General features: G+C 46.2%; 1 protein-coding gene across 1 annotated transcript; it reads right to left on the reverse strand.

Annotated features, from left to right (window-relative positions):
* Window positions 1-1074: 1074 nt before the first annotated feature.
* Window positions 1075-24872, reverse strand: LOC122765557 (BCL-6 corepressor-like). Its single transcript, XM_044019876.1, has 13 exons — window positions 24395-24872; window positions 21757-21823; window positions 17076-20588; window positions 13685-13952; window positions 12740-12943; window positions 11953-12165; window positions 10292-10653; window positions 8248-8406; window positions 7921-8087; window positions 5704-5849; window positions 4431-4508; window positions 3986-4157; window positions 1075-2589 (listed from the first exon to the last, which is right to left on the reverse strand). The coding sequence occupies exons 2-13, from the start codon at window positions 21757-21759 to the stop codon at window positions 1344-1346; spliced, it is 6531 nt and encodes a 2176-aa protein (XP_043875811.1). The 5' UTR covers window positions 21760-21823; window positions 24395-24872; the 3' UTR covers window positions 1075-1343.
* Window positions 24873-25390: the final 518 nt, after the last annotated feature.

The raw sequence follows: 25390 nt of genomic DNA on the forward strand, positions 1-25390 counted from the left end.
ACACAGAGACACACACACACACAGAGAGGCACACACACACAGACAGACACACACAGAGAGACACACACACACACACACACAGACACACACACACACAGAGACACACACACACACAGAGACACACACACAGACACACACACACACACACACAGAGGACACACACACATACACACACACACACACACACAGACACACACACACACAGACACACACACACACACAGAGACACACACACACACACAGACACACACACACACACACACACAGGCACACACAGACACACACACACACACACACACACACACACACACACACACACACACACACACACAGACACACAGACACACACACACAGACACACACACACACACAGACACACACACACACACACACAGACACACACACACAGACAGACACACACACAGACACACACACACACACACAGAGACACACACACACACACACACACACACACACACAGAGGGCTACACACACAGACACACACACACACACAGAGGCACACACACACACACACACACACACACACACACAGAGACACACACACACACACACACAGACACACACACACACACAGAGACACACACACACAGAGCACACACACACACCACACACACAGACACACACACACACACACACACACACACACACACACACACACAGACACACACAGGTGCGCACACACACACACACACACACAGAGGTGCGCACACACACACAGAGGCACACACAAGGTCATGTTTAGCTTAGCTTAGCATAGAGGCCAGAATCAAAGGAACACAAGTGAACTAATTAAAATAAATTGCTGCATGGTCGGAGCAAATCTTTGGCATAATTAGCATAGCACTGGTTAACCAAACACCAGTTTGAAGCCTTGTGGTAAACAGAGCTAACGATAATGCTATCATGTGTGAACGGACTCATTGGACCTGTGGTAAACTTGTGAAGATCAAGAAGCGCTGTTGTGCTAACGCACCGCGTGACAGTGCTAGCTACAGTAAGCGTGATTGTTTGATGCTAACACAGATGCTAACACAGAAAACACACTCACACATATTTGTTTGTCATTTCTTTTTAATGTGACAATAAATAGTTTGGTGACAAGATGCAGATATAAAATAACACAAAGGTGACGTGGACTTGTCCAGACCAGAGCAACAGAACCTGAACCAAATATCAAGTTTCAAAAAACCTGACAAGTGGAGTCATAAATAATAATAAAAAAAAAATGAATCCAGTATTTACATGTCGGTGTCAGTTCTGTGTGAACCTGGTTCTGGCCTTCATAGGGTTGTGTATTCTTCCTGTAGAATCACGTGACTTTGTCACGATCTTATTTTAACTCTTTTCTCGACAACCTTGTCTTGCTCCGCCTTTAGGTCTCTGTGGAGGATAATCCCCCCGGCTTTTATCCCCAAGTCTCTGATGTGGACTCGGACACTGGCCAGGTTCCTTTGCCAGGCTGCGTCCATCTTTATAGTCTTCCCTCCGTGGCTATCGCAGGAGCTAACCTCTGTTTTGGGTGCTACGCCGCTGCTACCCGCTCTCTTTATTCCCTGGCGTCCCCACATGTTAGCGTCTCTCCTGGCATCTGGTTTTGCATTGCTGGTGATCGCAGGGTTTTTATTCCGCAGTCGCTGTGGTTCCCAGATGCTAAGGTCCACTGTTGTCCCTGGATCTGAAGCAGAAACAGCAGTGTTAGCATCGACCACACTGTTTGGAGGAGATGAATTAGTGTTTCCAATATTCTTATTCCGTAGTCGCTGAGGTTCTGCCAGACCAGGGTCCGTTTTGGTTTCTGAAGTTATAGTGGTGCGAGTCCGTAGTCGCTGGAGTTCCCATGTGTTAGCACCACCCATGTCAGACTTGACAGAAGAGGCTCCCATGGTTTTGCCCGTGTGTCGTTGTTCCCACCTGCTGGAGTCCATGTTAGAGCCAGAATTAGCACAGTTAGCTGTCCCGGTGTCTTTACCAGGTCCCCGTGTGTTAGGGTCCATCTTAGAGTTCGTAACTGCAGTCCTTTTACTTTGTACTCTTTGTGGTTCCCACATGCTAGCATTCCTCATCATGTGACAAGGATCCCTGACATTTTTAACAGAAACATCGGATTTATTTTCCATTTTAGCTGCAGGAGAGGAATCCACTCCATGTTTTACTCGGTGACACTGACCAGACACTGTAGTCCTGGGTTCCATTTTAGCACCAGTCTGTGTGTGTGGTGGTGGTCTTGGTGAAAGTCTCACTGAGGATTTTGGTGATGGTGGTGGAGTCGGCGGCGGAGAAGAGACGAGAGAATCCCAGCGACTGTCCACAAACTCCAGGGACGAGCCGAGCATTCCAGCCAGTTCAGGAGTGGCTTCCACCAGCTCCAGAGGATCTTTGAGGTCCGGCCTGAAAGAGACCAGCTCCTTCTCGTCGGGGCCCGTCAGCAGCTGAGACATGGAGGCCTGGTGGAAGAACTCATCCTCAGGAATGGACTGCACATTGAGCTGAGGGAAGAGACGCCGGAAAGACCGTGAGGTCATCCGAAGGCGGCCCAAGACATCAGCAAGGAGGAGCCAATTCCTGGGACTGGAAGGAGAGACAGGGAGTAAAGTTAATAACCCAAAGAAATGTCATTTCAAACTAGCAATGTTGGGTTCAGACCCAGGAACATGGGTTGTTCTTCAGGCACAGCTCAGTGTCTGAACACTGCCCCTGGTTCTTCTAGAACTAGATCTTCCTAGACTGCTCCTGTGTGTCGAGAGAGACAGAGACAGAGACAGAGAGAGAGTGAGACAGAGAGAGAGGAGTAGAGCGACGGGAGGAAGACAAAGTGGAAGCCAATTATCTGCGTCGTCACAGCGACGCAATCCTTGTCAACGACCTCCGTGTCCGTCCTGCCTTCATCTCTCTCTCTCTCTCTCTCTCTCTCTTTGACACTCGGTGTGTGTGTGTGTGTGTGTGTGTGAAAGAGTGTGGGACGTGTTAGAACAACAACAGAGAGAGAGAGAGAATGTGTGAGTGTGAAAAAGTGTTTGTAAACGTGTCTCAACATTTCATTATTCTGGTTCTTTCTGTTCTGGTTCCTTAAGCCCTGGTTCTTTTTCTTCTGGTTACTTCAACCCTGTTCTTTCTGTTCTGGTTCCTTAAGACCTGGTTCTTTTTGTTCTGGTTCTTTCAATCCTGGTTCATTCTGTTCTGGTTCCTTTAGACCTGGTTCTTTCAATCCTGGTTCTTTCTGTTCTGGTTCCTTAAGCCCTGGTTCTCTTTGTTCTGGTTCTTTCAACCCTGGTTCTTTCTGTTGTGGTTCCTAAGCCCTGGTTCTTTTTGTTCTGGTTCTTTCAACCCTGGTTCTTTCTGTTCTGGTTCCTTAAGCCCTGGTTCTTTTTCTTCTGGTTCTTTCAATCCTGGTTCATTCTGTTCTGGTTCCTTAAGCACTGGTTCTTTTTGTTCTGGTTCTTTCAATCCTGGTTCATTCTGTTCTGGTTCCTTAAGACCTGGTTCTTTCAATCCTGGTTCTTTCTGTTCTGGTTCCTTAAGCCCTGGTTCTTTTTCTTCTGGTTCTTTCAATCCTGGTTCATTCTGTTCTGGTTCCTTAAGCACTGGTTCGTTTTGTTCTGGTTCTTTCAACCCTGGTTCTTTCTGTTCTGGTTCCTTAAGCCCTGGTTCTTTTTGTTCTGGTTCTTTCAATTCTGGTTCATTCTGTTCTGGTTCCTTAAGCCCTGGTTCTTTCAACCCTGGTTCTTTCTGTTCTGGTTCTTTCTGTTCTGGTTCCTTAAGCCCTGGTTCTTTTTGTTCTGGTTCCTTAAGCCCTGGTTCTTTTTGTTCTGGTTACTTCCACCCTGTTTATTTCTGTTCTGATTCATTAGGCCCTGGTTCTTTCAACCATGTTTTTTCTGCTCTTCTTTCTGTTCTGGTTCCTTTAGCCTTGGTTCTTTTTGCACTGGGTCTATGGTTTAGTTGTTGTTCTTGGTTCCTGACTTACCCCTGCGTCAGAGACACCTGGATGTGGTAGCAGGGCAGCAGCGGTCGGTCGGACAGCTCAAACTCAAACACCTCCCTCCTTGCACGCTGTTCCTCATCTTCATCCTCCTCGTCTTCCTCTGCCCCCGGAGGATCGGCTAAGACGTTATTCACTGCTACGCCACACGGTGGTTCTGCGGGACACACGTCAACAACTTTGATGAACTCTGCTTAAACTCTATCTAATCTAGTTTAGAGTTAAGATGAAGCTTAGTGCTAGTTAGTGTGTGGTTCAGACCTGAGTTAACCAGAGTTAAGACCTAGTTTTAGAGTTTTAAAGTTGGTCTGAGGTTGGTTTAGAGTTGGGCTGATCTGTTTTACCTTTTGTCCTGGTTTAGTTTAGTACTGGTTCCATCCTGAACCCAGAGTGTGTGTTTGTGTGTGTGTGTGTGTGTGTGTTAACTAACCGCATACAGAGCTGCCGTAAAATTCCCAGAACATTCCCGGGTCGCCCTCCGACCTTCCCTCCAGGTCAGAGAGGTAATCTACAGAGAGAGAGAGAGAGTTAGTGCCATCCAATCACAGAGGATGAAAGCTGAGGGAGCGCGCACACACACACACGCACACGCACACACACACACACACAGTGGAAGACGGGAAGAAGATGAGTGTTTGTGTTCAGGCGGTGCCGGCGCGACGCCGAGGTGTTTGGCACTGAGTAGATGGATGCTGGCAGGAGTGTGTGTGTGCACGTGTGTGTGTGTGCGTGTGTGTGTGCGTGTGTGTCAGTAAGCTGTTCGGAGATTCAGCAGCCAAGCCTCATTAAACCCCTCTGGAGAGAGAGAGAACAAATACAGGCAGGGAATGGTAATCAGAGGCACACACATGCACACACATGCACACGCACGCGCACACACACACACACACACACACACACACACACACAGGCTGCATGTTTTCCTCTCTTTTTTTCCTCGTTTCATTCATAAATGCTTTATTTCACAGTTCCTGTTTTTTCTCCTGGAAACATTTCTCATAACCCTCCACAAATTAACAGGAAAAACACACACACACACGTGCACACACACACACACGTTCGACATTCATGACTTGAGGGGACATTGCATTGACTTACATTCATTTCTTGGAGACTTACTCTAACCTTAACCACAATTACTACTGGCCTAATCCTAATCCTAACCCTAACCCTAACCCTAACCTAACCTTAAAACATATCTTCACCTTAAAATGTAGTAATTTACGTTATGGGGACTTGCTTTTTGTCCCCACAAGGAGGACAAGTCCCCATAATGTGACTGTGTAAACAGGTTTAGGTCCCCACAACATTAGTAATACCTGGACGCACGCACGCACGCACACACGCACACACACACACACACGCACACACTCATCAATCACTTGCAAACAAAAACTCTTTTCAAAGAGCTGAAGATTTAAATTCACTCATGTTCATACTTCAGCTGCCATGACTCACAGGCTCCTCCCACTTCCCCTCCCATCACCATTGACCCCACCCAGAAAATCCCAGAATTCAACCTGACTGAATCAGCTGTCGCGAACTGTCAGTCCGATAAAACCATCACGAAATGGCTCCACAGCGTTAACAGACTTTTATTTTGAAAACTGCAGGATGATATATTAGCGTGGACGACCAGAAACAGACTTTTATTTTGAAAATCAAACACAGTGTGGAGGCAGCACACATACACACAGTCTTACCCTCAAGGAAGGTTTCCATGGCAGCGCTGCGGGTCATGTGGGCCGGCCCTCGACCTGAGTACGAGGTGAGGGTGGGGTCAGCGCCACAGGCCAGCAGGAGGCGCACCACCTCCACATGGTCATTCTCCACGGCATCATGGAGCGGCCTGATGACAGGAAACATCAGGTCCTTTAAACCCCGGTGGATTAGGGTTATATATAGATGACGCAGCTTTTTATTTACACTCCTGATCAAAATTTTAAGAGCAGTTGAAAAATTGCAAGAATGTACATTTTGCACTGTTGGATCTTAAGAAGGTTCTAAGTCGTGCTACTTTTTACCATTTCAATACTTATATTTGGGACTCTGGAGGCCCTACCAGTCGCCAAAGTGTGGAAAAAGAATACTCAGTCATGTTTTCGTGGTCCCCCTTAGTGTAAGTATAGGCGATAAAACGCTCGAAGTTGAATTCCTTGTACACCTTGTCCCTGCGAGAGTGCAGGCGAGGGAGGAAGAGCGCTATTATGTCAACGCGGAGGGACAAGTGTGCTGTTGGTGGCTGCACAGTGGAGCACAGTGTTTTACAGAGGATTTTATATATGAAGCTAATGTGTGTTCGCACCACTTCACATCAGTATTTAGTCAGCGACGTACAAACACACACATTGTTAAGAAAAGGTCACACAGAGGTCATAACTGACCATTCTGACACGTCCTAATTAAACATATTTGTTCAGTACGTCCTCCATGACTGGAGCACAGACTCAGTCTGATACAGTCACATACAGCAGCTGTTTATGCAGCGATCAGTGGTGGATCAGTGGTGCTGTCCCTAAGTGTTTTTAACTGATTTACAGTTGGACAGTGTTCGGCTCCATCCTTATGTAGGACGTCTCTTCCTGTGACGACACTCTAGCTGTTTTCTGCTCACGCTGACATGTTGATATTGTCAGAGAACTAGTGGAGGGAGGGGGAGAGGAATGAGGGGAGGGAACAGGAGCTGAGCGAGTGAGTGCTGTAAAGAGGACAAATCAGAAACCCCCTGGAAGAAGTGGGCGTGTGTTTGCCTGTGTCTCATTTGCATATAAGGGACCACGCACAAAACCAAAACCACTGAACATGACATGTTCACTGACATGTTCATTAGGACACCAGGGAACTAGTTTAACTTGGAGAAATAGGGTAGAACATGTCTGTCATCATTTTCTCTTTGAACGTGGTTGGATTGTTGAGCTGCATCAGCAAGGCCTCTCTCAGCGTGCCATTGCTGCTGAGGTTGGTCATTTTAAACTTCTTCAAAGATCCTGAGGTTATGGAACAAAAAAATCAAGTAGACTCAAAAACATTTGAGAGTGATATTATTTCTCTGGAAGAAGTCCTTTGTCAGGCAGGCATTGTGAACTGCAGCGTTGTCCTGTTGAAAAACCCAGTCATTAGCACTCCACACAGCCAGCTCTGCACAACCTGAAGCTCCATTGTTCCATTGAAGGATCATGATGATGTGCCATGTAGAAAACATCTCAGGTGGGATCTCCTTGTCCAGCCAGTAACGTTGGAAGCCATCAGGACTGTCAAGGTTACTTTTTTCTCATCAGATGTTTGTTGCACTCGTGCAAACTCCAAACAAAGGTGACAAGGCCTTTGAAGACGTTTTGTTTCTTAAATCCTTCTCTCCCAGATGCCGTCTAATGGTTATGGGACTGCAGTTGGCACCAGCGATCCAGCGATGAGCTTCATTTGGGCTGAGGATCGTCCCGTGTCTTGACGGACAGCCATTTGGATCCTCCGGCTCAGGGCCGGTGAAATGTTTTTGAGTCTTGACTTTTCTTTGAAGAAGTTTAAAATGACTGTCTTACAGCAGCAATGGCACGCTGCGAGAGGCCTTGCTGACGCAGCGCAACAATCCAACCGCGCTCAAAGAGAGAAAGCTGACAGTGTGGATACCTGACTGAAGATTTATAGGCTTTTAAAGGCTGTGGTCTTAAACTTTTGATCAGCTGATGAACAGCCTATTTCACTTTAATATTGGTTTGCAATAAATTTCTTACTCAAACTTTTTTTTTTTGTCTCACTCCCATTTTTTCTTTTTGAATTTTGAAGCACGACTTAGAACCTTCTTAAGATCCAACAGTGCAAAATGTACATTCTTGCAATTTTTCAACTGCTCTTAAAATTTTGATCAGGAGTGTATAAAGTATACAACATTGTGTTTCCATGACAACCTGAGAATGACATACCTGGTTCCATCCTGAGCGCTGCAGTTGACATTGGCACCATGTTCCACCAGGTGGCGTACGATTCGCAGCCAGCCTCGGGCACAGGCCTCGTGCAGCGCGCAGTAGCCGGCGTGATCGCGATGGTTGACGTCACAGAGTCGTCTCTCCAGACAGTGAAGAACCACCTCCTTCAAACAGATAACAACAACCACACCATTGCTGAAATAACTAAAAAGTACGTGGCTTACGTTTAGCCCCGCCCACTCACTTCAGAGTTGAATAAATGATCAAATGACTGGTGGTGAGGACCCGCCCCCTCCACCTGTCCATCTGTCTGTGTCTCGTTACCTCGTATCCCAAGCGGGCGGCGCGCTGCAGCAGCGTCTCACCAGCGTTTTTGTTGACGATGAGTCTTCGAACTTCAGGAGGAACCGGACGAACGCAGAGTGTGTTCTGCAGAGAGCGAGAACGCTGGCCGGGCGAGCAAGACCAGTCCGCTGGAGACACCTGTGTGTGTGTACAAGAACAGACTGTGTTTCAGTGTGGACAGGCTTTTATTTTGAAAACCAGTCGTGTTTTACCGTGGATGGGTTTTATTTTGAAAGCCTGCGACGGAAATGTTTTCGGCGTGGACAGGCTTTTACGTTGAAAGCCTGCGACTGACTTGTTTTCAGCGCGGACAGACTTTTATTTTGAAAGCCTGCGACTGGCTTTTTAGTGCGACAGACTTTTATTTTGAAAGCCTGCAACTGACATGTTTTCAGCGCGGACAGACTTTTATTTTGAAAGCCTGCCACTGACATGTTTTCAGCGTAAGACTTTTATTTGAAAGCCTGCCACTGACATGTTTTCAGCGCGACAGACTTTTATTTTTTTTTGAAACAGACGCCAGACTGACTATGCAGTGACAGACTTTTTATTTTAAAGCCTGCCACTGACATGTTTTCAGTGCGGACAGACTTTATTTTGAAAGCCTGCAACCGACATGTTTTCAGTGACAGATTTTTATTTTGAAAGCCGCCACTGACATGTTTTCAGTGACAGACTTTTATTTTGAAAGCCCTGCCACTGACATGTTTTCAGTGACAGACTTTTATTTTGAAAGCCTGCCACTGACATGTTTTCAGTGCGATAGACTTTTATTTTGAAAGCCTGCCACTGACATGTTTTCAGTGACAGACTTTATTTTGAAAGCCTGCCACTGACATGTTTTCATGTCAGTGCGGACAGACTTTATTTTGAAAGCCTGCCACTGACATGAGCATTTTATTTTGACATGTTTTCAGCTTTTATTTTGAAAGCCTGCACTGACATGGACAGACTTTATTTTGAAAGCCTTGACATGTTTTCAGTGACAGACTTTATTTTGAAAGCCTGCCACTGACATGCTTTTCAGTGCGGACAGACTTTTATTTTGAAAGCCTGCCACTGACATGTTTTCAGTGCGGACAGACTTTTATTTTGAAAGCCTGCTGACATGACATGTTTTCCAGACTTTTATTTTGAAACACTGACATGTTTTTCAGTGCGACAGACTTTTTATTTTTTTCACTGCAACTGACATGCTGACAGACTTTTATTTTGAAAGCCTGCAACTGACATGTTTTCAGTGCGGACAGACTTTTATTTTGAAAGCCTGCCACTGACATGTTTTCAGCGCGGACAGACTTTTGTCCGCGCTGGGATGTCGTCGGTGTTTTTTTCTTTGATGATAATCAGGAGCAGGAAGAGAAAAAAAGAAAAGCTGCATCGCTGACGCCACGGCAACAGCCAGACAGTGTGTGTGTGTGTGTGTCAAACAAAGCCGCTCGCCGCCACACATCAGCAAACAGGATGTGAGCGTGTGTGTGTGTGTGTGTGTCCGGTGCTGTCCTGAGGGCATCTCTGTGCAGCAGCTGTCAAAACGGCACAAGCCACTGTGGCGCACACACACACTCTGTCTCACACACACACACACACACACACACACACACACACTCACACACACACACACACACACTCTCTCTCACACACACACACACACACACACACACACTCTGTCTCACACACACACACACACACACACACACACGGAGAATGTTATTCTTCCTCCATAACCTTCAATCTCTCTCTCCTTCACTTTAATCTGCAGTGAATTGAATTACGTGCACACGCACACACACAAACAGACACACACAGATGCACACGCACACACACGCTCACACACGACTGATACATACAGATGTGTGTGTGCATACAGACTTAAACTTGAGTTTAGTTTAAGTCTGAGTTTAAGTTTAAGTCTGAGTTTAAGTTTGAGTCTGAGTTTAAGTTTAAGTCTTAGTTTAAGTTTGAGTTTAAATCTGAGTTTAAGTTTAAGTCTGAGTCGCATCTCACCTTACTCCTCCCTCACCTTTGCGTCTAACTCTTTGAAGTGGTCCCTCCCTCTTTCTCGTGTCTCCTCCTCCCTCACTGTTGCTCCGCCCGTGTGCTTGGTCTTGCACGCACGTTTTCCCTTTGGCTTGTTGTCGTCGTGGTTCTCATGGTAACGAGTGGGAGGCGGCTTAGGCGGGGCGGAGGCGGAGATTGGAGGAAGAGGCGGTAATGGTGGGAGGAAGGCGGAGACTCTGCAGTTTTCCCTTAGCCTCTGATGCTTGTCCTGGAGGCGGGAGGAGGTGGGGCAGGAAAACAATCTGGGTGGTGCTTGCTGGGGGGCGGAGCAGCACTGTTGTCGAGGGAGATGAGTTGGCGAGGAGGGCGGGGCCACATGACGAACTGGAATGAAAGAGAAAGAAAGTGGATTAGCGTTAATCTGGTCGTTGTGTATGTTATTCACAACAGGAGCTAATGCTAAGCTAACTATTTTCACCACCACTGAAGCTAATGTTGTTAGCACACATGACACCAGTCTTAGCTAGCATGTAAAGTTAAAGTGAGAGACAGACAAAGAGAAACAGAGAGACAGACAGAGAAACAGAGAGACAGACAGACAGAGAGACAGAGAGACAAAGCTCCTCGCTTGAGTGGAGCTGCGAGTGAGCGAGTGATCGCGTGAACGAGGGAGTGTGGGGGAGGGGAGAGATTTCTGTTTTCAATTGCAGACGCCTGGAGGGAGCACACACACACACACACACACACGCTGCGCAAACCACAGCTTCACACACACACACACCCCACAAACACGGCTTCACTTGCCTGCAGCTTCACTCACACACACACACACACACACACTGCACACACACACACACAAGCCACCTTCACTCACACACACACACACACACTGCATACACACACAAACAGCCACACACACACACACACCTGCTCGCAGCTTCACTCCCACACACCTGCAGCTTCACTCCACACACACACACACACACCTGCCTTACCCACACACACACACACACACAAACCACTTGGCTTCACACACACACACACACACACACAAAACCTGCCTTCACTCCACACACACACACACACACAAAACACACTTCACTCACACACACACACACTTCCTCACACACACACACACACACACACATACCCCACCCACACACACACACACAAGCCCACACTTCACTCCACACACACACACACACCCTGCCCTTCACACACACACACACACAACCAGCTTCACTCCCACACACACACACACTTCCTCCCACACACACACACACCTGCACACACACACACAAATACCTTCCTCACACACACACACACACACAAACCACCTTCACTCACACACATACACACTTCACTCACACACACACACACCTGCAGCTTCACTCCACACACACAAGCCACCTTCACTCACACACACACACACACCACGCTTCACTCACACACACCTGCAGCTTCACTCCACACCTTCCTGCAGCTTCACACACACACCTGCGCCCCTGCGCTTTTCACGCACACACCACGCTTCACTCACCGCGCTTTACACACGCCACGCCACGCCCCACTCACACACGCTCCCACACCTGCGCCGCAGCGCCACCCACACCACCATCACTCACACACACACACACACACACACACACAAACACATAGACAGACAGACAGCAGTGTCCTCACCTGTCTCTCCGTCTCTCCTCACACACGTGGGCTCACACCAGCCGCCGCTGACCTCTGACCTCTCCACGCCGCCCAGGACGTCCATACCGAGCTTCCCGTCGACCGTGTCTTCCCCTCGACCCTTGGTGGGCGGCGGCCTTGGGCCGGGGGGGCGTGGCTTGTTGAGCTGGAGGCCGCTCAGCTCGATGCAAACCTTGAGCTTGTTGACGTCGTCTGAGTGTGGGACAGACGTGAGACAAAGACAGATGGGAGACAAAGCAGACGTGAGACAAACACAGACGTGAGACAAAAACGACAGACGTGACACAAAGACAAACGTGAGACAAAGACATAAGTGAGACAAAGACAAACGTGAGACAAAGACATAAGTGAGACAAAGACATAAGTGAGACAAAGACAGATGTGAGACAAAGACATGAGAGACAAAAACAGACGTGAGTTAAAGACAGACGTGAGACAAAGCAGACGGAGACAAAGACAGACATGAGACAAAGACAGACGTGAGACAAAACGACAGACGGGACACAAAGACAAACGTGGACAAAGACAGACGTGAGACAAAGACATGAGAGACAAAAACAGACGTGAGATAAAGCAGACGTGAGACAAAGACAGACATGAGACAAAACCGACAGACGTGAGACAAAAACGACAGACGTGAGACAAAGCAGATGTGAGACAGCGCAGACGTGAGACAAAGACAGACATGAGATAAAGACAGGCGTGAGACAATGTGAGACAAAGACAGTGAAACATCATCAGCGTATAAAGACATGTGATCATTTACCGTCTGTCATCTTTAGTTTCCTGCTGCCGTCTCCAGGCCCCTCCTCCGGTGCCCCCTGCTGGCCCCTCCCTCTCTTTAGACGTCCACTGATGATGATGCTGCTCTGGTGAAAAGGCTCCATACTGAAGACACGCCTCCTGTCCTCCACTGAGGGACGCTCTGCTCCTCGGAGGAGGAGGCTGAGGGGGCGGAGCAACTGAGCACCTGCAACAATACATATCTCTGCTGAACTTTGACCTTTAAGTCAAATCCACCTCATCAAGACTCCACCCACGAATCCACCTGAGCCCCCCACACACACACACACACACACACACACACACACACAGATCCACACACACACAGAGATACACACACACGCACACACACAACACGCAACAGGCCATCAAAGCCTGTCGTCATGACAATGTTATTGTTGGGGGTATGTGTGTGTGTGTGTGTCCACAGACTAAAGTTCCATCTCAGAGAAAGTTTCTGGAAATTTACCGGGAATGTTCCGCCCCTTTGATGTTTGATCAAACTGAGACACTGATACACACATTAATGCATTTATAATCTCTGTATTTTGTAATATCTATAATATATATAATATAATATATATATAATATAATATATAATATATATAAATATATAATATAATAATCTTGTATAGAAAGATATATTTAAAAAAAATATATATATATATATGTAATATAATCTATATTCTTATAACCTCTATAATATTTATAATCTCTATAATCTCTAATCTATATATGCAGATGACACAGTGATGTACAGCTCAGGCTTTTCACACTTTATTACAAAGGGATTAAACTGGATTAGAACTATTATTTTCATAATCCATTAATGGATGAGCTGTTTGGCCATAAAACTTTTTATGATGTTCTTGTATGTTCTCTGTATAATCTGTGGTGATACAGACACAGATTAAAACAGTCCTCTCACCTCTTGTCGTCGTCTCAGCAGAAGAACGTCTTTCTCCTCTTTGCCTCCTGTCACTCAGCTGGCAGCGCTCCCACCCTCCTCTTCCTACCGCCTCTTTCGTCCTTCCCTCTTCCTCCTCCTCCTCCTCGCTGTCTCTCCATTGGCCGCCTGCCAGCTCCTTCTCCCGAGTCTCCACCACTGCTGCTGTCATCCGTCCTTCCTCTTCTTCTTCTCCTCTTCCTCCCTCTCTCTCCTTCAGCTCCAGCTCAGAGAAACGTAGCATAGCACGCTAAAAAAGCAGAGGAAGAAATTACCAGTAGGCTCCACCCATCTTCTTACCTGTCACCTCACAATGTCTCAGTTTGTCCACACTAAAACACGATCCAAGTTTTCAAAGTAAAAGTCCCGTTTTGTGTTTGTCCACACTAAAACACGATCCCAGTTTTCAAAGTAAAAGTCCCGTTTTGTGTTTGTCCACACTAAAACATCCCAGTTTTCAAAGTCCCGTTTGTGTTTGTCCACTAAAGTCCCAGTTTTCAAAGTAAAAGTCCCATTTTGTGTTTGTCCACACTAAAACCGATCCCAGTTTTCAAAGTAAAAGTCCCATTTTGTGTTTGATCCCAGTTTTCAAAGTAAAGTCAAACACTTTTTTGTTTGATCCAGTTTTCAGTAAAAGTCCCATTTTGTGTTTGTCCACACTAAAACGATCCCAGTTTTCAAAGTAAAAGTCCCATTTTGTGTTTGTCCACACTAAAACGATCCCAGTTTTCAAAGTAAAAGTCCCATTTTGTGTTTGTCCACACTAAAACCGATCCCAGTTTTCAAAGTAAAAGTCCCATTTTGTGTTTGTCCACACTAAAACGATCCCAGTTTTTCAAAGTAAAAGTCCCATTTGTGTTTGTCCACACTAAAACACGATCCCAGTTTTCAAAGTAAAGTCCCATTTTGTGTTTGTCACTAAAACTCCCAGTTTTCAAAGTAAAGTCCCATTTTGTGTTTGTCCACACTAAACACGATCCCAGTTTTCAAAGTAAAAGTCCCATTTTGTGTTTGTCCACACTAAAACACGATCCAGTTTTCAAAGTAAAGTCCCATTTTGTGTTTGTCCACACTAAAACACGATCCCAGTTTTCAAAGTAAAGTCCCATTTGTGTTTGTCCACACTAAAACACGATCCCAGTTTTCAAAGTAAAAGTCCCATTTTGTGTTTGTCACACTAAAACGATCCCAGTTTTCAAAGTAAAGTCCCATTTTGTGTTTGTCCACACTAAACGATCCCAGTTTTCAAAGTAAAAGTCCCATTTTGTGTTTGTCCACACTAAAACACGATCCCAGTTTTCAAAGTAAAGTCCCATTTGTGTTTGTCCACACTTCCCAAAGTCAAAGTCCCATTTTGTGTTTGTCCACACTAAAACGATCCCAGTTTTCAAAGTAAAGTCCCATTTTGTGTTTGTCCACACTAAAACACGATCCCAGTTTTCAAAGTAAAAGTCCCATTTTGTGTTTGTCCACACTAAAACACGATCCCAGTTTTCAAAGGTGTTCTGTGACAGTAGCTGTGACGTCTGGATAGGAACTTGTGTGTTTGTTTTCTTCAGCTCTTGTAACTGTCGGTAAGGGCGTGTGTGCGTGTGTGTGTGTGTGTGTGTGCGTGTGTGTGCGTGTGCGTGTGCGTGTGCGTGTGCAGCATTTCTCACTCTGACCACAAACCCATTTTAAAAATTAATGGCCCGTGAAATAATCACAAATCCATCTCCCGCCGCTGAGACGCAGCACAAGGGCGTACGAGTTCATTTCAGCGGTAACTCGTGAGCTCACACCACGTCCTTCAGGAGACACAAACAGGAAGACAACAAGGCTGCACTTTCACAATAAAAGAAAGGTTTAAGAATCATAGTCGTGAGAAGCTGACGTCACAAACAGTCTAAGAGTTACGGTGATGAGATGAACACATGATGAGAGGATGATGACAGAAGAGTTAAATGAATGGTTCATGGTTTCACAGAAATGATGAAAGAGGACGAGGAGGAAGTGGACTGTCTTCTTCTCAGACCAGATACAGAATCGTAATAAAATCTGAGCCACGCTTTTAAACCATGCTGAAAAATAAACGTAGAGGTCAAAGTTCAAGTCATTTGGTCGATATCCGATTTTGAACGCCAGGAACTTGAAAGAACAGAGATTTGGCATGTGGGGGACACTCTGGGACAATCGGAGACATTTAGGGACACACTGGGTCTTTGTCTTGTTGAGACAAACAGAATAAAAGAGCTGCTGGACGTCCTCATTGTTGTCTGTTGTGTCACGTTGTTTTGTTCTGTGTTATCGTTGATTCACGCTACAAGGCCCTGCCCACACTCCGCCCACTCCCCGCCTAACAAGTAAAGCAAGGGTCCCCAAACTTTTTCCAGTGAGGGCCACATAACTTTTCCCTTCTCTGATGGGGGGCCAGTCAGTTTGTAACAGAAAAAGTGTGACGATTGCAGGAGTGCCTAAATGTAAACATTTATTGTTTCAACACGCCTGGCGATTGTACTCGCCGACAGACTCACGGCATTAAAGACATCTTTCTTCTCGGGACACACCTCCTCCGCGACATTCAAACATTCCTTGACAAACTCTCCCTCAGTGAAAGGTTTACCGCAGCTTGCTATCAATTGAGCAACACGGAAGCTGGCCCGAACTGATGCGTGGTTCAGCTGAGTTTGGCGTACAAATGTAGCCTGCTGAGCTAACAGTCCACTTTTTAGCTTAGAGAGCATTTGGCCTTACAAGCTATCATACTTGTCTTTGTGACGGGATTCATAATGTCGGTGCAGATTGTATTCTTTGAATACCGCCACCGTCTCTTGAAAGATGAGAAAAACAGCCTTTTCTTTGCGTTGAACAAAAAAATGATCGTATGCGGTTTAAATACCCTGCATTCTGAATCAATTATTCCGTTCTGGGATCACGTTCACGTTCTATGTGAGGTCGTAGTAGCAACATTTTGGCTCACAATTCAATTCAAATGAGCTTCATTGACGTAAGGAAACATTTCCAGGGATTCAGTCAGGCAGGCCCACTTCACCCCAGTGTTCTATGCATTAGTCTCGATTGCGTGGCCAGACTGAAAAAATAATAATGTGGGGAAAAAAATAATGCGTCTCTGGTATTGTTCAGGGGGCCGGGTCAAATGAGGAGGCGGGCCGTAGTGTGGGGACCACTGAAGTAAAGGTTCTGTTCTCAGTGGAAACACAAGCCAGACCCAGGACTTTTGTCCCGTACTGAACGGTACAAAATGGTGAAGAATCTGTGCCAGAGTGATTGATAATCTGTCATAATCTGTGTGAAAGAATAATCCCAGCATGAGGTTCAGACAAAAACCAGACCAACACCACTGTCGCATGAAAAATGAATGACAGGAACTCACCTGCAGCGCCCTCTGCTCCCTGCTCAGCTTGCTGGAGTCATCGTAAAGTTCCGTGGTCACACATTTGATGCGGTCGCCCACGTAGCCGGAGGAGTTGGCGATGCGCTTGGTGAGGCTGGTCGGACGGTTCTTGCTGCAACCTGGGCCTTCATCCTCGTCCATGTTGTCCAGGAAGTCGATCCTTTCATCTCCACAGCTGGATGAAGGGAACCCGGCCTCATATTTAAAGTCTCTGTTTAATGATGGCTCTGGAATCAAATCAGAGGGCGTCCTGTTTAAGCCTCCATTAGTTGGATAAGCGGGTGCTAAGTGCCGAAACGTCGGGCTCTGAGGAAAACTTTTTCCACATGCTGGAATCCGGGTCTGGTTACTTCCAAAAGACTGGCTCTTAGAGACGGTATTTCCACAAACTGGACCACTGCACACAGGAACCCCAAGACTCATGTTTCTGTTGTGGTTTTGACAATTTGTAACGCATGGATTGAAACTCCTGCAGTTTGGAGCTACAGGGTTGTTGTTTCCACTGCAAATTCTGGACTCTGGATTTTTGCAACACGGACCCGCAAAATGATCACCACTGTTACAGACTGGAGCTCTTGGGTTGTGAACATAAAGTGGGGCCCTGTTTTTTGTGACTCCTTCAGCTGAAACCCTGGGATTTAAACTCCTGCAAAGTGGTTCATCAGGACTTAAATTTCTACCTGCTGAACCTTTACTGGTGCAAACCGGATCATCAGAATAAAAGTTGCTCCCATTAACTGGGCTTGTGGTGACTGTACACACTGCTTCCACAATGTTTGAACTTGGACAATCTCCACAACCATTTTCTTTGCTAACATGAACCAATAAGGTCCCATCTCTGGAAGGGCTTTGCTCTGGATCTCTGGTCTTTTTACAAGTTGGGCCTTCTGACCTAGATTCATTCCTAGATTCATTCCTTGCACTCTTCTCACCAAGAACATAATTCCCACCACTCGCTCTACCACTTAACAATTCTCCGAGTCCAACAGTGGTTTCAACTTTACATGTTCTTGAAAACTGTTGTGGGTCGGTTCGGGCACAGCGCATTGTGTCCTTCTCTGGGATGTCAGAGAATGGACATTGTGAATATTCCTCATCTGGAATCTCCTCTAGGAGTTCCTCTTTAGTAGGAAGGATTGCCAAAATGTTGTGATGAGGTTTTGGTTCAAATGTCTGGAGTGCGGAGTCTATGCTGTGCTCAGAAGCCTTGCTGGTAGGGGGAATCTTTGAAGGACATGCTTTCATTTCTTGAATGAGGTTAGTGCCACTTTCAAAAGGTTTGGAGGAATTGTCACCTGTACAGGTGAGATCGTCTGTTTCATCTCGCACCAGGTCAATACAAATGATGTCATCTCTTATAACAGAGACACTTTTACCCATCTTCACAGATTGATTCGCGGGATTGTCTCTCTCTTTGTCACTCTTGTGGGAGCTGTCAGAATTTGGCCTCTTCTGGTTCCTGTAGGGTTCATCATGTGAAGGTTCATCCTTGGTCTTAGATCTACTCTCAAGTCGATCTTTGGTGTTGAGAGCTGGGTGAGACGACATGGGTGTTGGAGCATATTCCTGGGAATTTTGATATGGATGCACTCCATATTGAAGGCCATGTTTAGATGCTATGTGTGGGGAATAGTAGCTACTGCTGCCAAGAAAGACCGGGTGGGGGTAGACGGATCCTTTGCCTGGTATGGAAATTTGTTGCAGAGACATATTCTCAGCAACTGAATATGGGATGTAGCGGTTGGTGTACCCTAATCCAGGAGGGAGATAAGAATCATGAAAGATTTGTCTGGAAGTGTTTTCCACATGAGACTGCTGCTGCTGCTGCTGTGATTGAGGCTGGCTCTCCAGAGCCTCTGGTTTAGCAGGAGGTAAAATCTGTTTACCAGAGCATGTGTAGGTTTCATCTTTGCCATTTGGTAGACCTTTCTCCAAGTCGGTGGGATGGACTTGAGGCCATTCTGCTTTGGACTTTAAGGAAGGTGATCTTACAGAAGGTCTCCCCCCTGAGGCAGGGCTGGGACTACTGTTCATCTGAGTTGGTGTGTGGGGAGAACTATGAGGCTGTGGTTGATGAACACTAATGTCTCCTCTCTTGTTTTTATTAATTTGGGAGCCTCTGCTGTGGTCTGAGCTGACACCTGCAGAAGGACCCGGGGCACCACAAGAGGAGAACAGGGTACTGACCATTTCTGGACAATGTGGAGTCTTTGCTGAAGTACTAACAGGTGTGGGTAGAATCTCTGTCAAGTGCTGGTCTTGACTGGCTAGAGGCCCATAATGAGATGGTGGTAAATATCCCAGTTTAGCCAGCATCTCTAATTTGGCAGGGAAACCATGTGCAAATCCTTCCAAGTCTTTTGCAGACCGATCCAAAGTTCTTCCCCCTGGATTTCTGGCCTGCTTTTGAGGTATAGATCTGTCAACCAATGACTTCTTCTCTACACTGCAGGATTCTGAGCTGATATCTTTGGTATTGTTGCTGCCTAACTGCAGGGGAGAGCACCGCTCAGAGTTCAAGCTCATCATGTAAAAGGGTTGAGAGGCTGATGATGTAGGGGTGCTTGTGTAGATGGGCTTCTGGGGATCTGTACTCCTGTCACTGACAGACTGGGGAACGAAACATGGAGGACGGGTAACAGAGGATGACTCAGTGGAAGCAGTACTAGCTGAACTGCTGACACAGATGCCACTATTACCACCACTGCTACTGCTGCCATGCTGTCGCTCTATGGGGTGAGTTTGGGGCTCCTGGTGGATCTGTAGACTATTGCCAAATGCAGAGGGTTCCTGTTGTACCTGTTGTACCCGAGGACCATTTCCTTGCAAGGCTTTGTCCTCACTGTGGGGAAGGGGTGAAAAGACAGCAGGGGCTGGGGTGGCTGTAGGAATCCTGATTGGAGGGCCCAATGGGGAGGAGATATTATTTGGAGGAGCATACCGCGGCAAGTAGAAAAGTCTTTCCTCTCCAGACGGGCTGCCTCCTGCCCCAGCAGCACATAAAGGTTGGTATGGGAATTGCTGGTGGAGGAAAGCTGATGGCTGAGACAAGAAAGAGGCCTTGTAAGCCATGTCCAGGAAGGGGTACACTGTTGCATCAGAATAAGGGCTGATCCAAGGGAGTCTCAGAAAACTTCCAGCACCATTTAGGCCCAGTTCTGACTGCTTATCACCAGAAAGAACTCTGCGGTCGATTCCCAGGCCATCAGCCCCTGCAGCTGGAGCAACCAGCCTTGGTGGAGGGTTCTTATACAGTCCACCATATCCATTTGCTGCCTTCTGTCCATCCAGCAAGGTTACATCAGATTTGTACAGAAGGTTGTAGCCAAGTGGGAGAGAAGTGCCTGGCTCCTGGGCTTTATCAGCAGAGAGAGGGTGGATGCCAGGATAGAAAATCCCTCCATGGGGACGAAGATTGTCTCCCACTAGTGCATTGCGGTCAACACTGAGGGCTGCTAGCGGGTTCATATTGTAAGATGTGTTGGCATCCACCTGTAACAGGCAGAGAAGAGACAAAGTAAGAACTGAGCATTAAGACCACAACAACAAAGCAAACTAAACCGTGGACACATTGTTTAAGCTAGGACATCCAGTCAAAGTTAACACAAGGACATTTGGTGACTGGACTGTACCATTTTACTCTGATACCTCCAAGAATGGAACAGTTGAGGTTATTTTGGTTCTATTCCTAACAACACGTACTGAACCAAAGTGAACTAAAGTGAACCAAAGTGAACTAAAGTGAACCGTTCCACTGGTTGAAAACACAACAAATATCATTAATAACGTGCTATGTTTTCAGTTTGCCAGATCTTAGGATAAAGTCAGAGTGAAAATGTGGGAGAACACGAGATAATTCACAGCGCATGAGTGGGTGTGTCTTTCCTCCTGCAGCTCCACCCCCAGCTCTGCCTCTGGATGTTATTTCACACCTGAGCCAGATTTTTCTCTGCTGTGAAAACGTTGTACGTAAATTTCGCAAACATATCCTACAACGAAAAGCTTTAAAGGATTTACACAAATGTTCACGATGTTTTTGTGCAAATGATATTTATTATTATTCTATTTATCTTATCGATCAGAACTGAATCACAATGTCAGCCTTCAAGGTCAAACATGGAGAACAGGAGGACGAGGACAGGAGGACGAGAATGAGAAAGAGTGTGAATTCCTTTGACATTTCAGTCTTTTATTTACTTGGTTTAAGAAAAGAAAAACGACAGAGAACAATCAGAGAGAGAGACAGAGAGAGAGACAGTCAGAGAGAGAGAGACAGAGAAAAAACAGAGAAAAAAACAGCCTAATTGAATTTCCTGTCACACGGCGTCGTGAACACCTGTGATTGGCTCTGATACTCAGGGTCATTAGGAAATGATCCAGCTGCGTGGATGTCTGAGACGTTCAGGGATTCATCACTCACTCATTCATTCATTCATTCATTTCAGGGCAGAGTCTGAAAATATTAAATAATAAAGTCAAGAGTTTGATTTTAATTTTATTTAGGGTTTAATTAAAAAAGACCAAACAGGAAGTGACATCATGACCTGATCATTCTGTCATCTTTTGTTTCGCAACATTTGACGTCATGTTACAACGTTTTCTTTTGTAGCTTTTGACATCATGTTACAATGTTTTGTAAAAGTGTAACCTTTGACCTTACCATGCTGTGAGTGTGTGAGCTTCAGACGGGACCGAGTGCCTCGAGGACGATGCTCAGTCGTCCATCACTGCAGAGACAAAGAAGACAAACCTGTCTTTAAACGTCTTCAATACAAAAACCAAACCTCCCTCTCTGCTGCCTTGTGTGGCCAATTTGTGTCACTGAGTTCAATCTGAACAAAGGATTTCAAAATAAGACAGTTAAACTTACGTGTGAGTGTGTGTGTGTGATCCACATTGACTATTATTTCATCATGAATATAAAAAATAAAAGGGTCCTGACGTTGTTCCCTGAGGGACACCATGAACACAACGCTACTATGTTTGATTTACAATGTAGTGTTTGAAAAGAAGTGAGACATTTCAATACACACACACACACGCCACATCTGTAGCACTGTGCGCGCGTGTGTGTGTGTGTGTGTGTGTGTGTGTTATCGCTGAGCCAGAGAACAGATAAGGCACGTCACCTCGTTTCCCCAGACACTCATAATCCAGAGAGAGAGAGAGAGAGGGCGAGAGAGAGAGGGATGTTTTCAACACACACACACACACACACACACACACACAATTGATGGCTGTTAGGGAGCGGGGATTTCAATAACGACTCTTATCTCCAGACTATTGAAGGACAGCTGTATGTATGTGTGTGTGTGTGTGTGTGTGTGTGTCTTCATTACTTCTCTGTTTAGTTTGAATCTAAAGAGACGACTGAGACGTAGTTGCGAGGGAAACAAGACATCACTCTGAATGCTCCGCCTCTAACCTGCCCCACTGGCGTCTGGGAAATGTCCCTGATATTCAAAGTCAGAGGCGAGAGGGTGAAGTTAGCAAGGTTTGACCTCATCCTCGTTCACTTGTTCACACCTGACTCGGCTGAGTCTCTCTTCTAAGCTCCTCCCACCCGATGAGCACAGACACTGACAGGTGTTTACAATCCAACTTCCTGTCAGACACTGAAATAAGCTGCTGCTTCACAGAACAACCAGCAGGAGGCGCTCTCTGTCTCTGACACACAACATCAGTGTAGCAGAACCCATGGAGCGATCCCCCTTCTTGAAGATGGGAGCATCCTTCAGGTCCCCAGATACAGCTTTCATCTCCCACATGTGCAGAATCATCATGAATTGCCTGGTCTTCACGGCTAAGCCACGTGAAGACTGGTGTAAGCCCGGTGTAGGACAGGAAGGAGTGACATCCAATGCCTGACAGGATGTTGGGGGACCTTATGGAGCAAGTCAGCAGCCGTGGTTGATGGACGATTCAGAAGTATCTGAAAGTGTTCTTTCCACCTTTTAAGGATGGCTCGATCTTCTGTGAGGGTGGTTGCCCCGTCGGAGGAGGATGTTGGTAAGTCTGCGACGAGGACTGAAGATTTCCTTTGTTGCGGCGTAGAAGTGGAGGTCTCTACTGTCAGCGTAGGACTGGATCTCTTTTGCTTTGTCTTGCCACCTGACGTTCTGTATCTCTCAAACCCTTCGCTGGCACTGCTGCTTGGTCTTTTGGAAGCGTTGCAAGCAGGCGCAGGCAGGGCAGTTCTCCCATGCGAGGCAGGCAGATCTCTTCTGGTCAATCAGGTGGATATCAGCATAATTTTGGTCGAACCAGCCTTGATTGGAACGACTGGAGTAGCCGACTACTTCCTCTGCAGCGTTAGTGACCAGTCCACTTCTACAGAATCTTGCTGAGGTGCCAGTGGTGGAGCCTGACTTGGAAGCTCTGTGAGATGGTTCAAGTAGTCTTCCTGGACTGCAGGGATCTTCAGCCCTGTGGTGTTGAAGCATCGTGCCCTCTTTGCTGGTCTGTTGTGGCTGTTGTACGCAGTCGGAGTCTGAGGCAAGATATGAGGAACCGGTTGTCTGTCCAGTAGTCATCTGCACCAGGCATGCTGCTGGTTACAAGGACGTTGCTCCGGTCAAGTGATGTGTGACCGGAGCATGAGGATGTAGTCAAGGATGGTCGCTAGTTTGTGGCTCCAGACTCGAGACTTGCAGCTAACCAAGCCTGTCCCCGTCATCCAACAACCACAGAGACACACAAAACAACCACAAAGAGACATACAAAACAACCACAAAGAGACACACAAAACAACCACAGAGACACACAAAACAACCACAAAGACACACAAAACAACCACAGAGACACACAACCACAGAGACACACAAAACAACCACAAAGACACACAAACAACCAGAGACACACAACAAAACCATAAAGATACACAAAACAACCAGACACACAACAAAACCACAAAGACACACAAACAACCACAGAGACACACAAAACAACCACAGAGACACACAACAAAACCATAAAGACACACAAAACAACAACCACAGAGACACACAACAAAACCACAAAGACAAAACAACAACCACAGAGACACACAACAAAACCACAAAGACACAAAACAACCACAGAGACACACAACAAAACCACAAAGACACACAAAACAACCACAAAGACACATAATCTTGTGATTTGAATAAAAACAAATGCATTGATAGGAAATAATCTCAATAATCTGAACAGATTAAAGGAGTTTGAATGAAAACTTCAGTTCATTTCATTGTAAACAAACACACGTTTCTTTATTTGTTGTAAAAACAGTTTTGTGAACTTTTAAAAAGTGACATCACCTGTGCGTCTCGTGCGTGAAGTATAATCCTCTTCGTAACGTTTCTCTTGAACGTCCTCGCGCCACAGTCAATAATAAATCCATCCTCATTGATCTGCCGCGTGCGACGGCAGGACGAACGGACGTCGGGGGCGTGGACGCGCACGTGCACACACACTCACACTCACACAGCTGTTTGTGAATAATTGTGACACTGCGACATGCTGAGCACGCGCCACTAACAAGGTGACCAGAGAACTCGGTGCGCGCGCGTTGAGAATAGGATCCCAAACAAATTCTAAAATTTAAAAAGAATAAAGAAAAAACTAAATTAAAAAGAGGGAAACGCGTGAATGTCCGCCCAGAGGCGGGAATAATCCTGAGTGTCGCGTGCGCAGCACGCGCTTTAATCCACGTTTCTTTTCTTCCTGTTTTTAGTCTCAGACGCTGAGTCTGCGGGGTTTTATCCTCTCTCTCTCTCTCTCTCTCTCTCTCACACACACACACACACTCTCTCTCTCTCCCTCCCTCTCTCTCACACACTCTCTCTCTCTCTCTCTCTCTCTCTCGTGCGTCAAGAGTCATTAACGCAGCGTTTCCGGTGCTGGATTTCAAAGTAAAACCATCTCGCGTGCGAATGAATTTAAGAACCAGGTACTGCAGAATATTACACTCATTTAACTATGACCAGACTGACTATCACTAACTACCGCTAACTACTACTAACTAGTAGGCTACGAACTACCACTAACTACTATTAACTATACTAACTACCACTAACTACTATTAACTCTAGAAGCTACTACTAACTACTAGTAACTACTAACCACTGATACTAGTAACAAACCAGAAGATAAGATGAATGTTATTGATATGAAAGCGTGATCGTGGATGATTCACTCTGACGTCATCCTGTCACCGTTTATCATCTCATGCTGTGGCTCCATCTGGTGGCACAAGGTTGTCACTGCAACTTCAGTCATTTACAAGTGAATTTAGACACATTTCAAATTAAAAG

The sequence above is a fragment of the Solea senegalensis genome, linkage group LG2 (genome assembly GCF_019176455.1).
Source record: "Solea senegalensis isolate Sse05_10M linkage group LG2, IFAPA_SoseM_1, whole genome shotgun sequence".
NCBI lineage: Eukaryota > Metazoa > Chordata > Actinopteri > Pleuronectiformes > Soleidae > Solea > Solea senegalensis.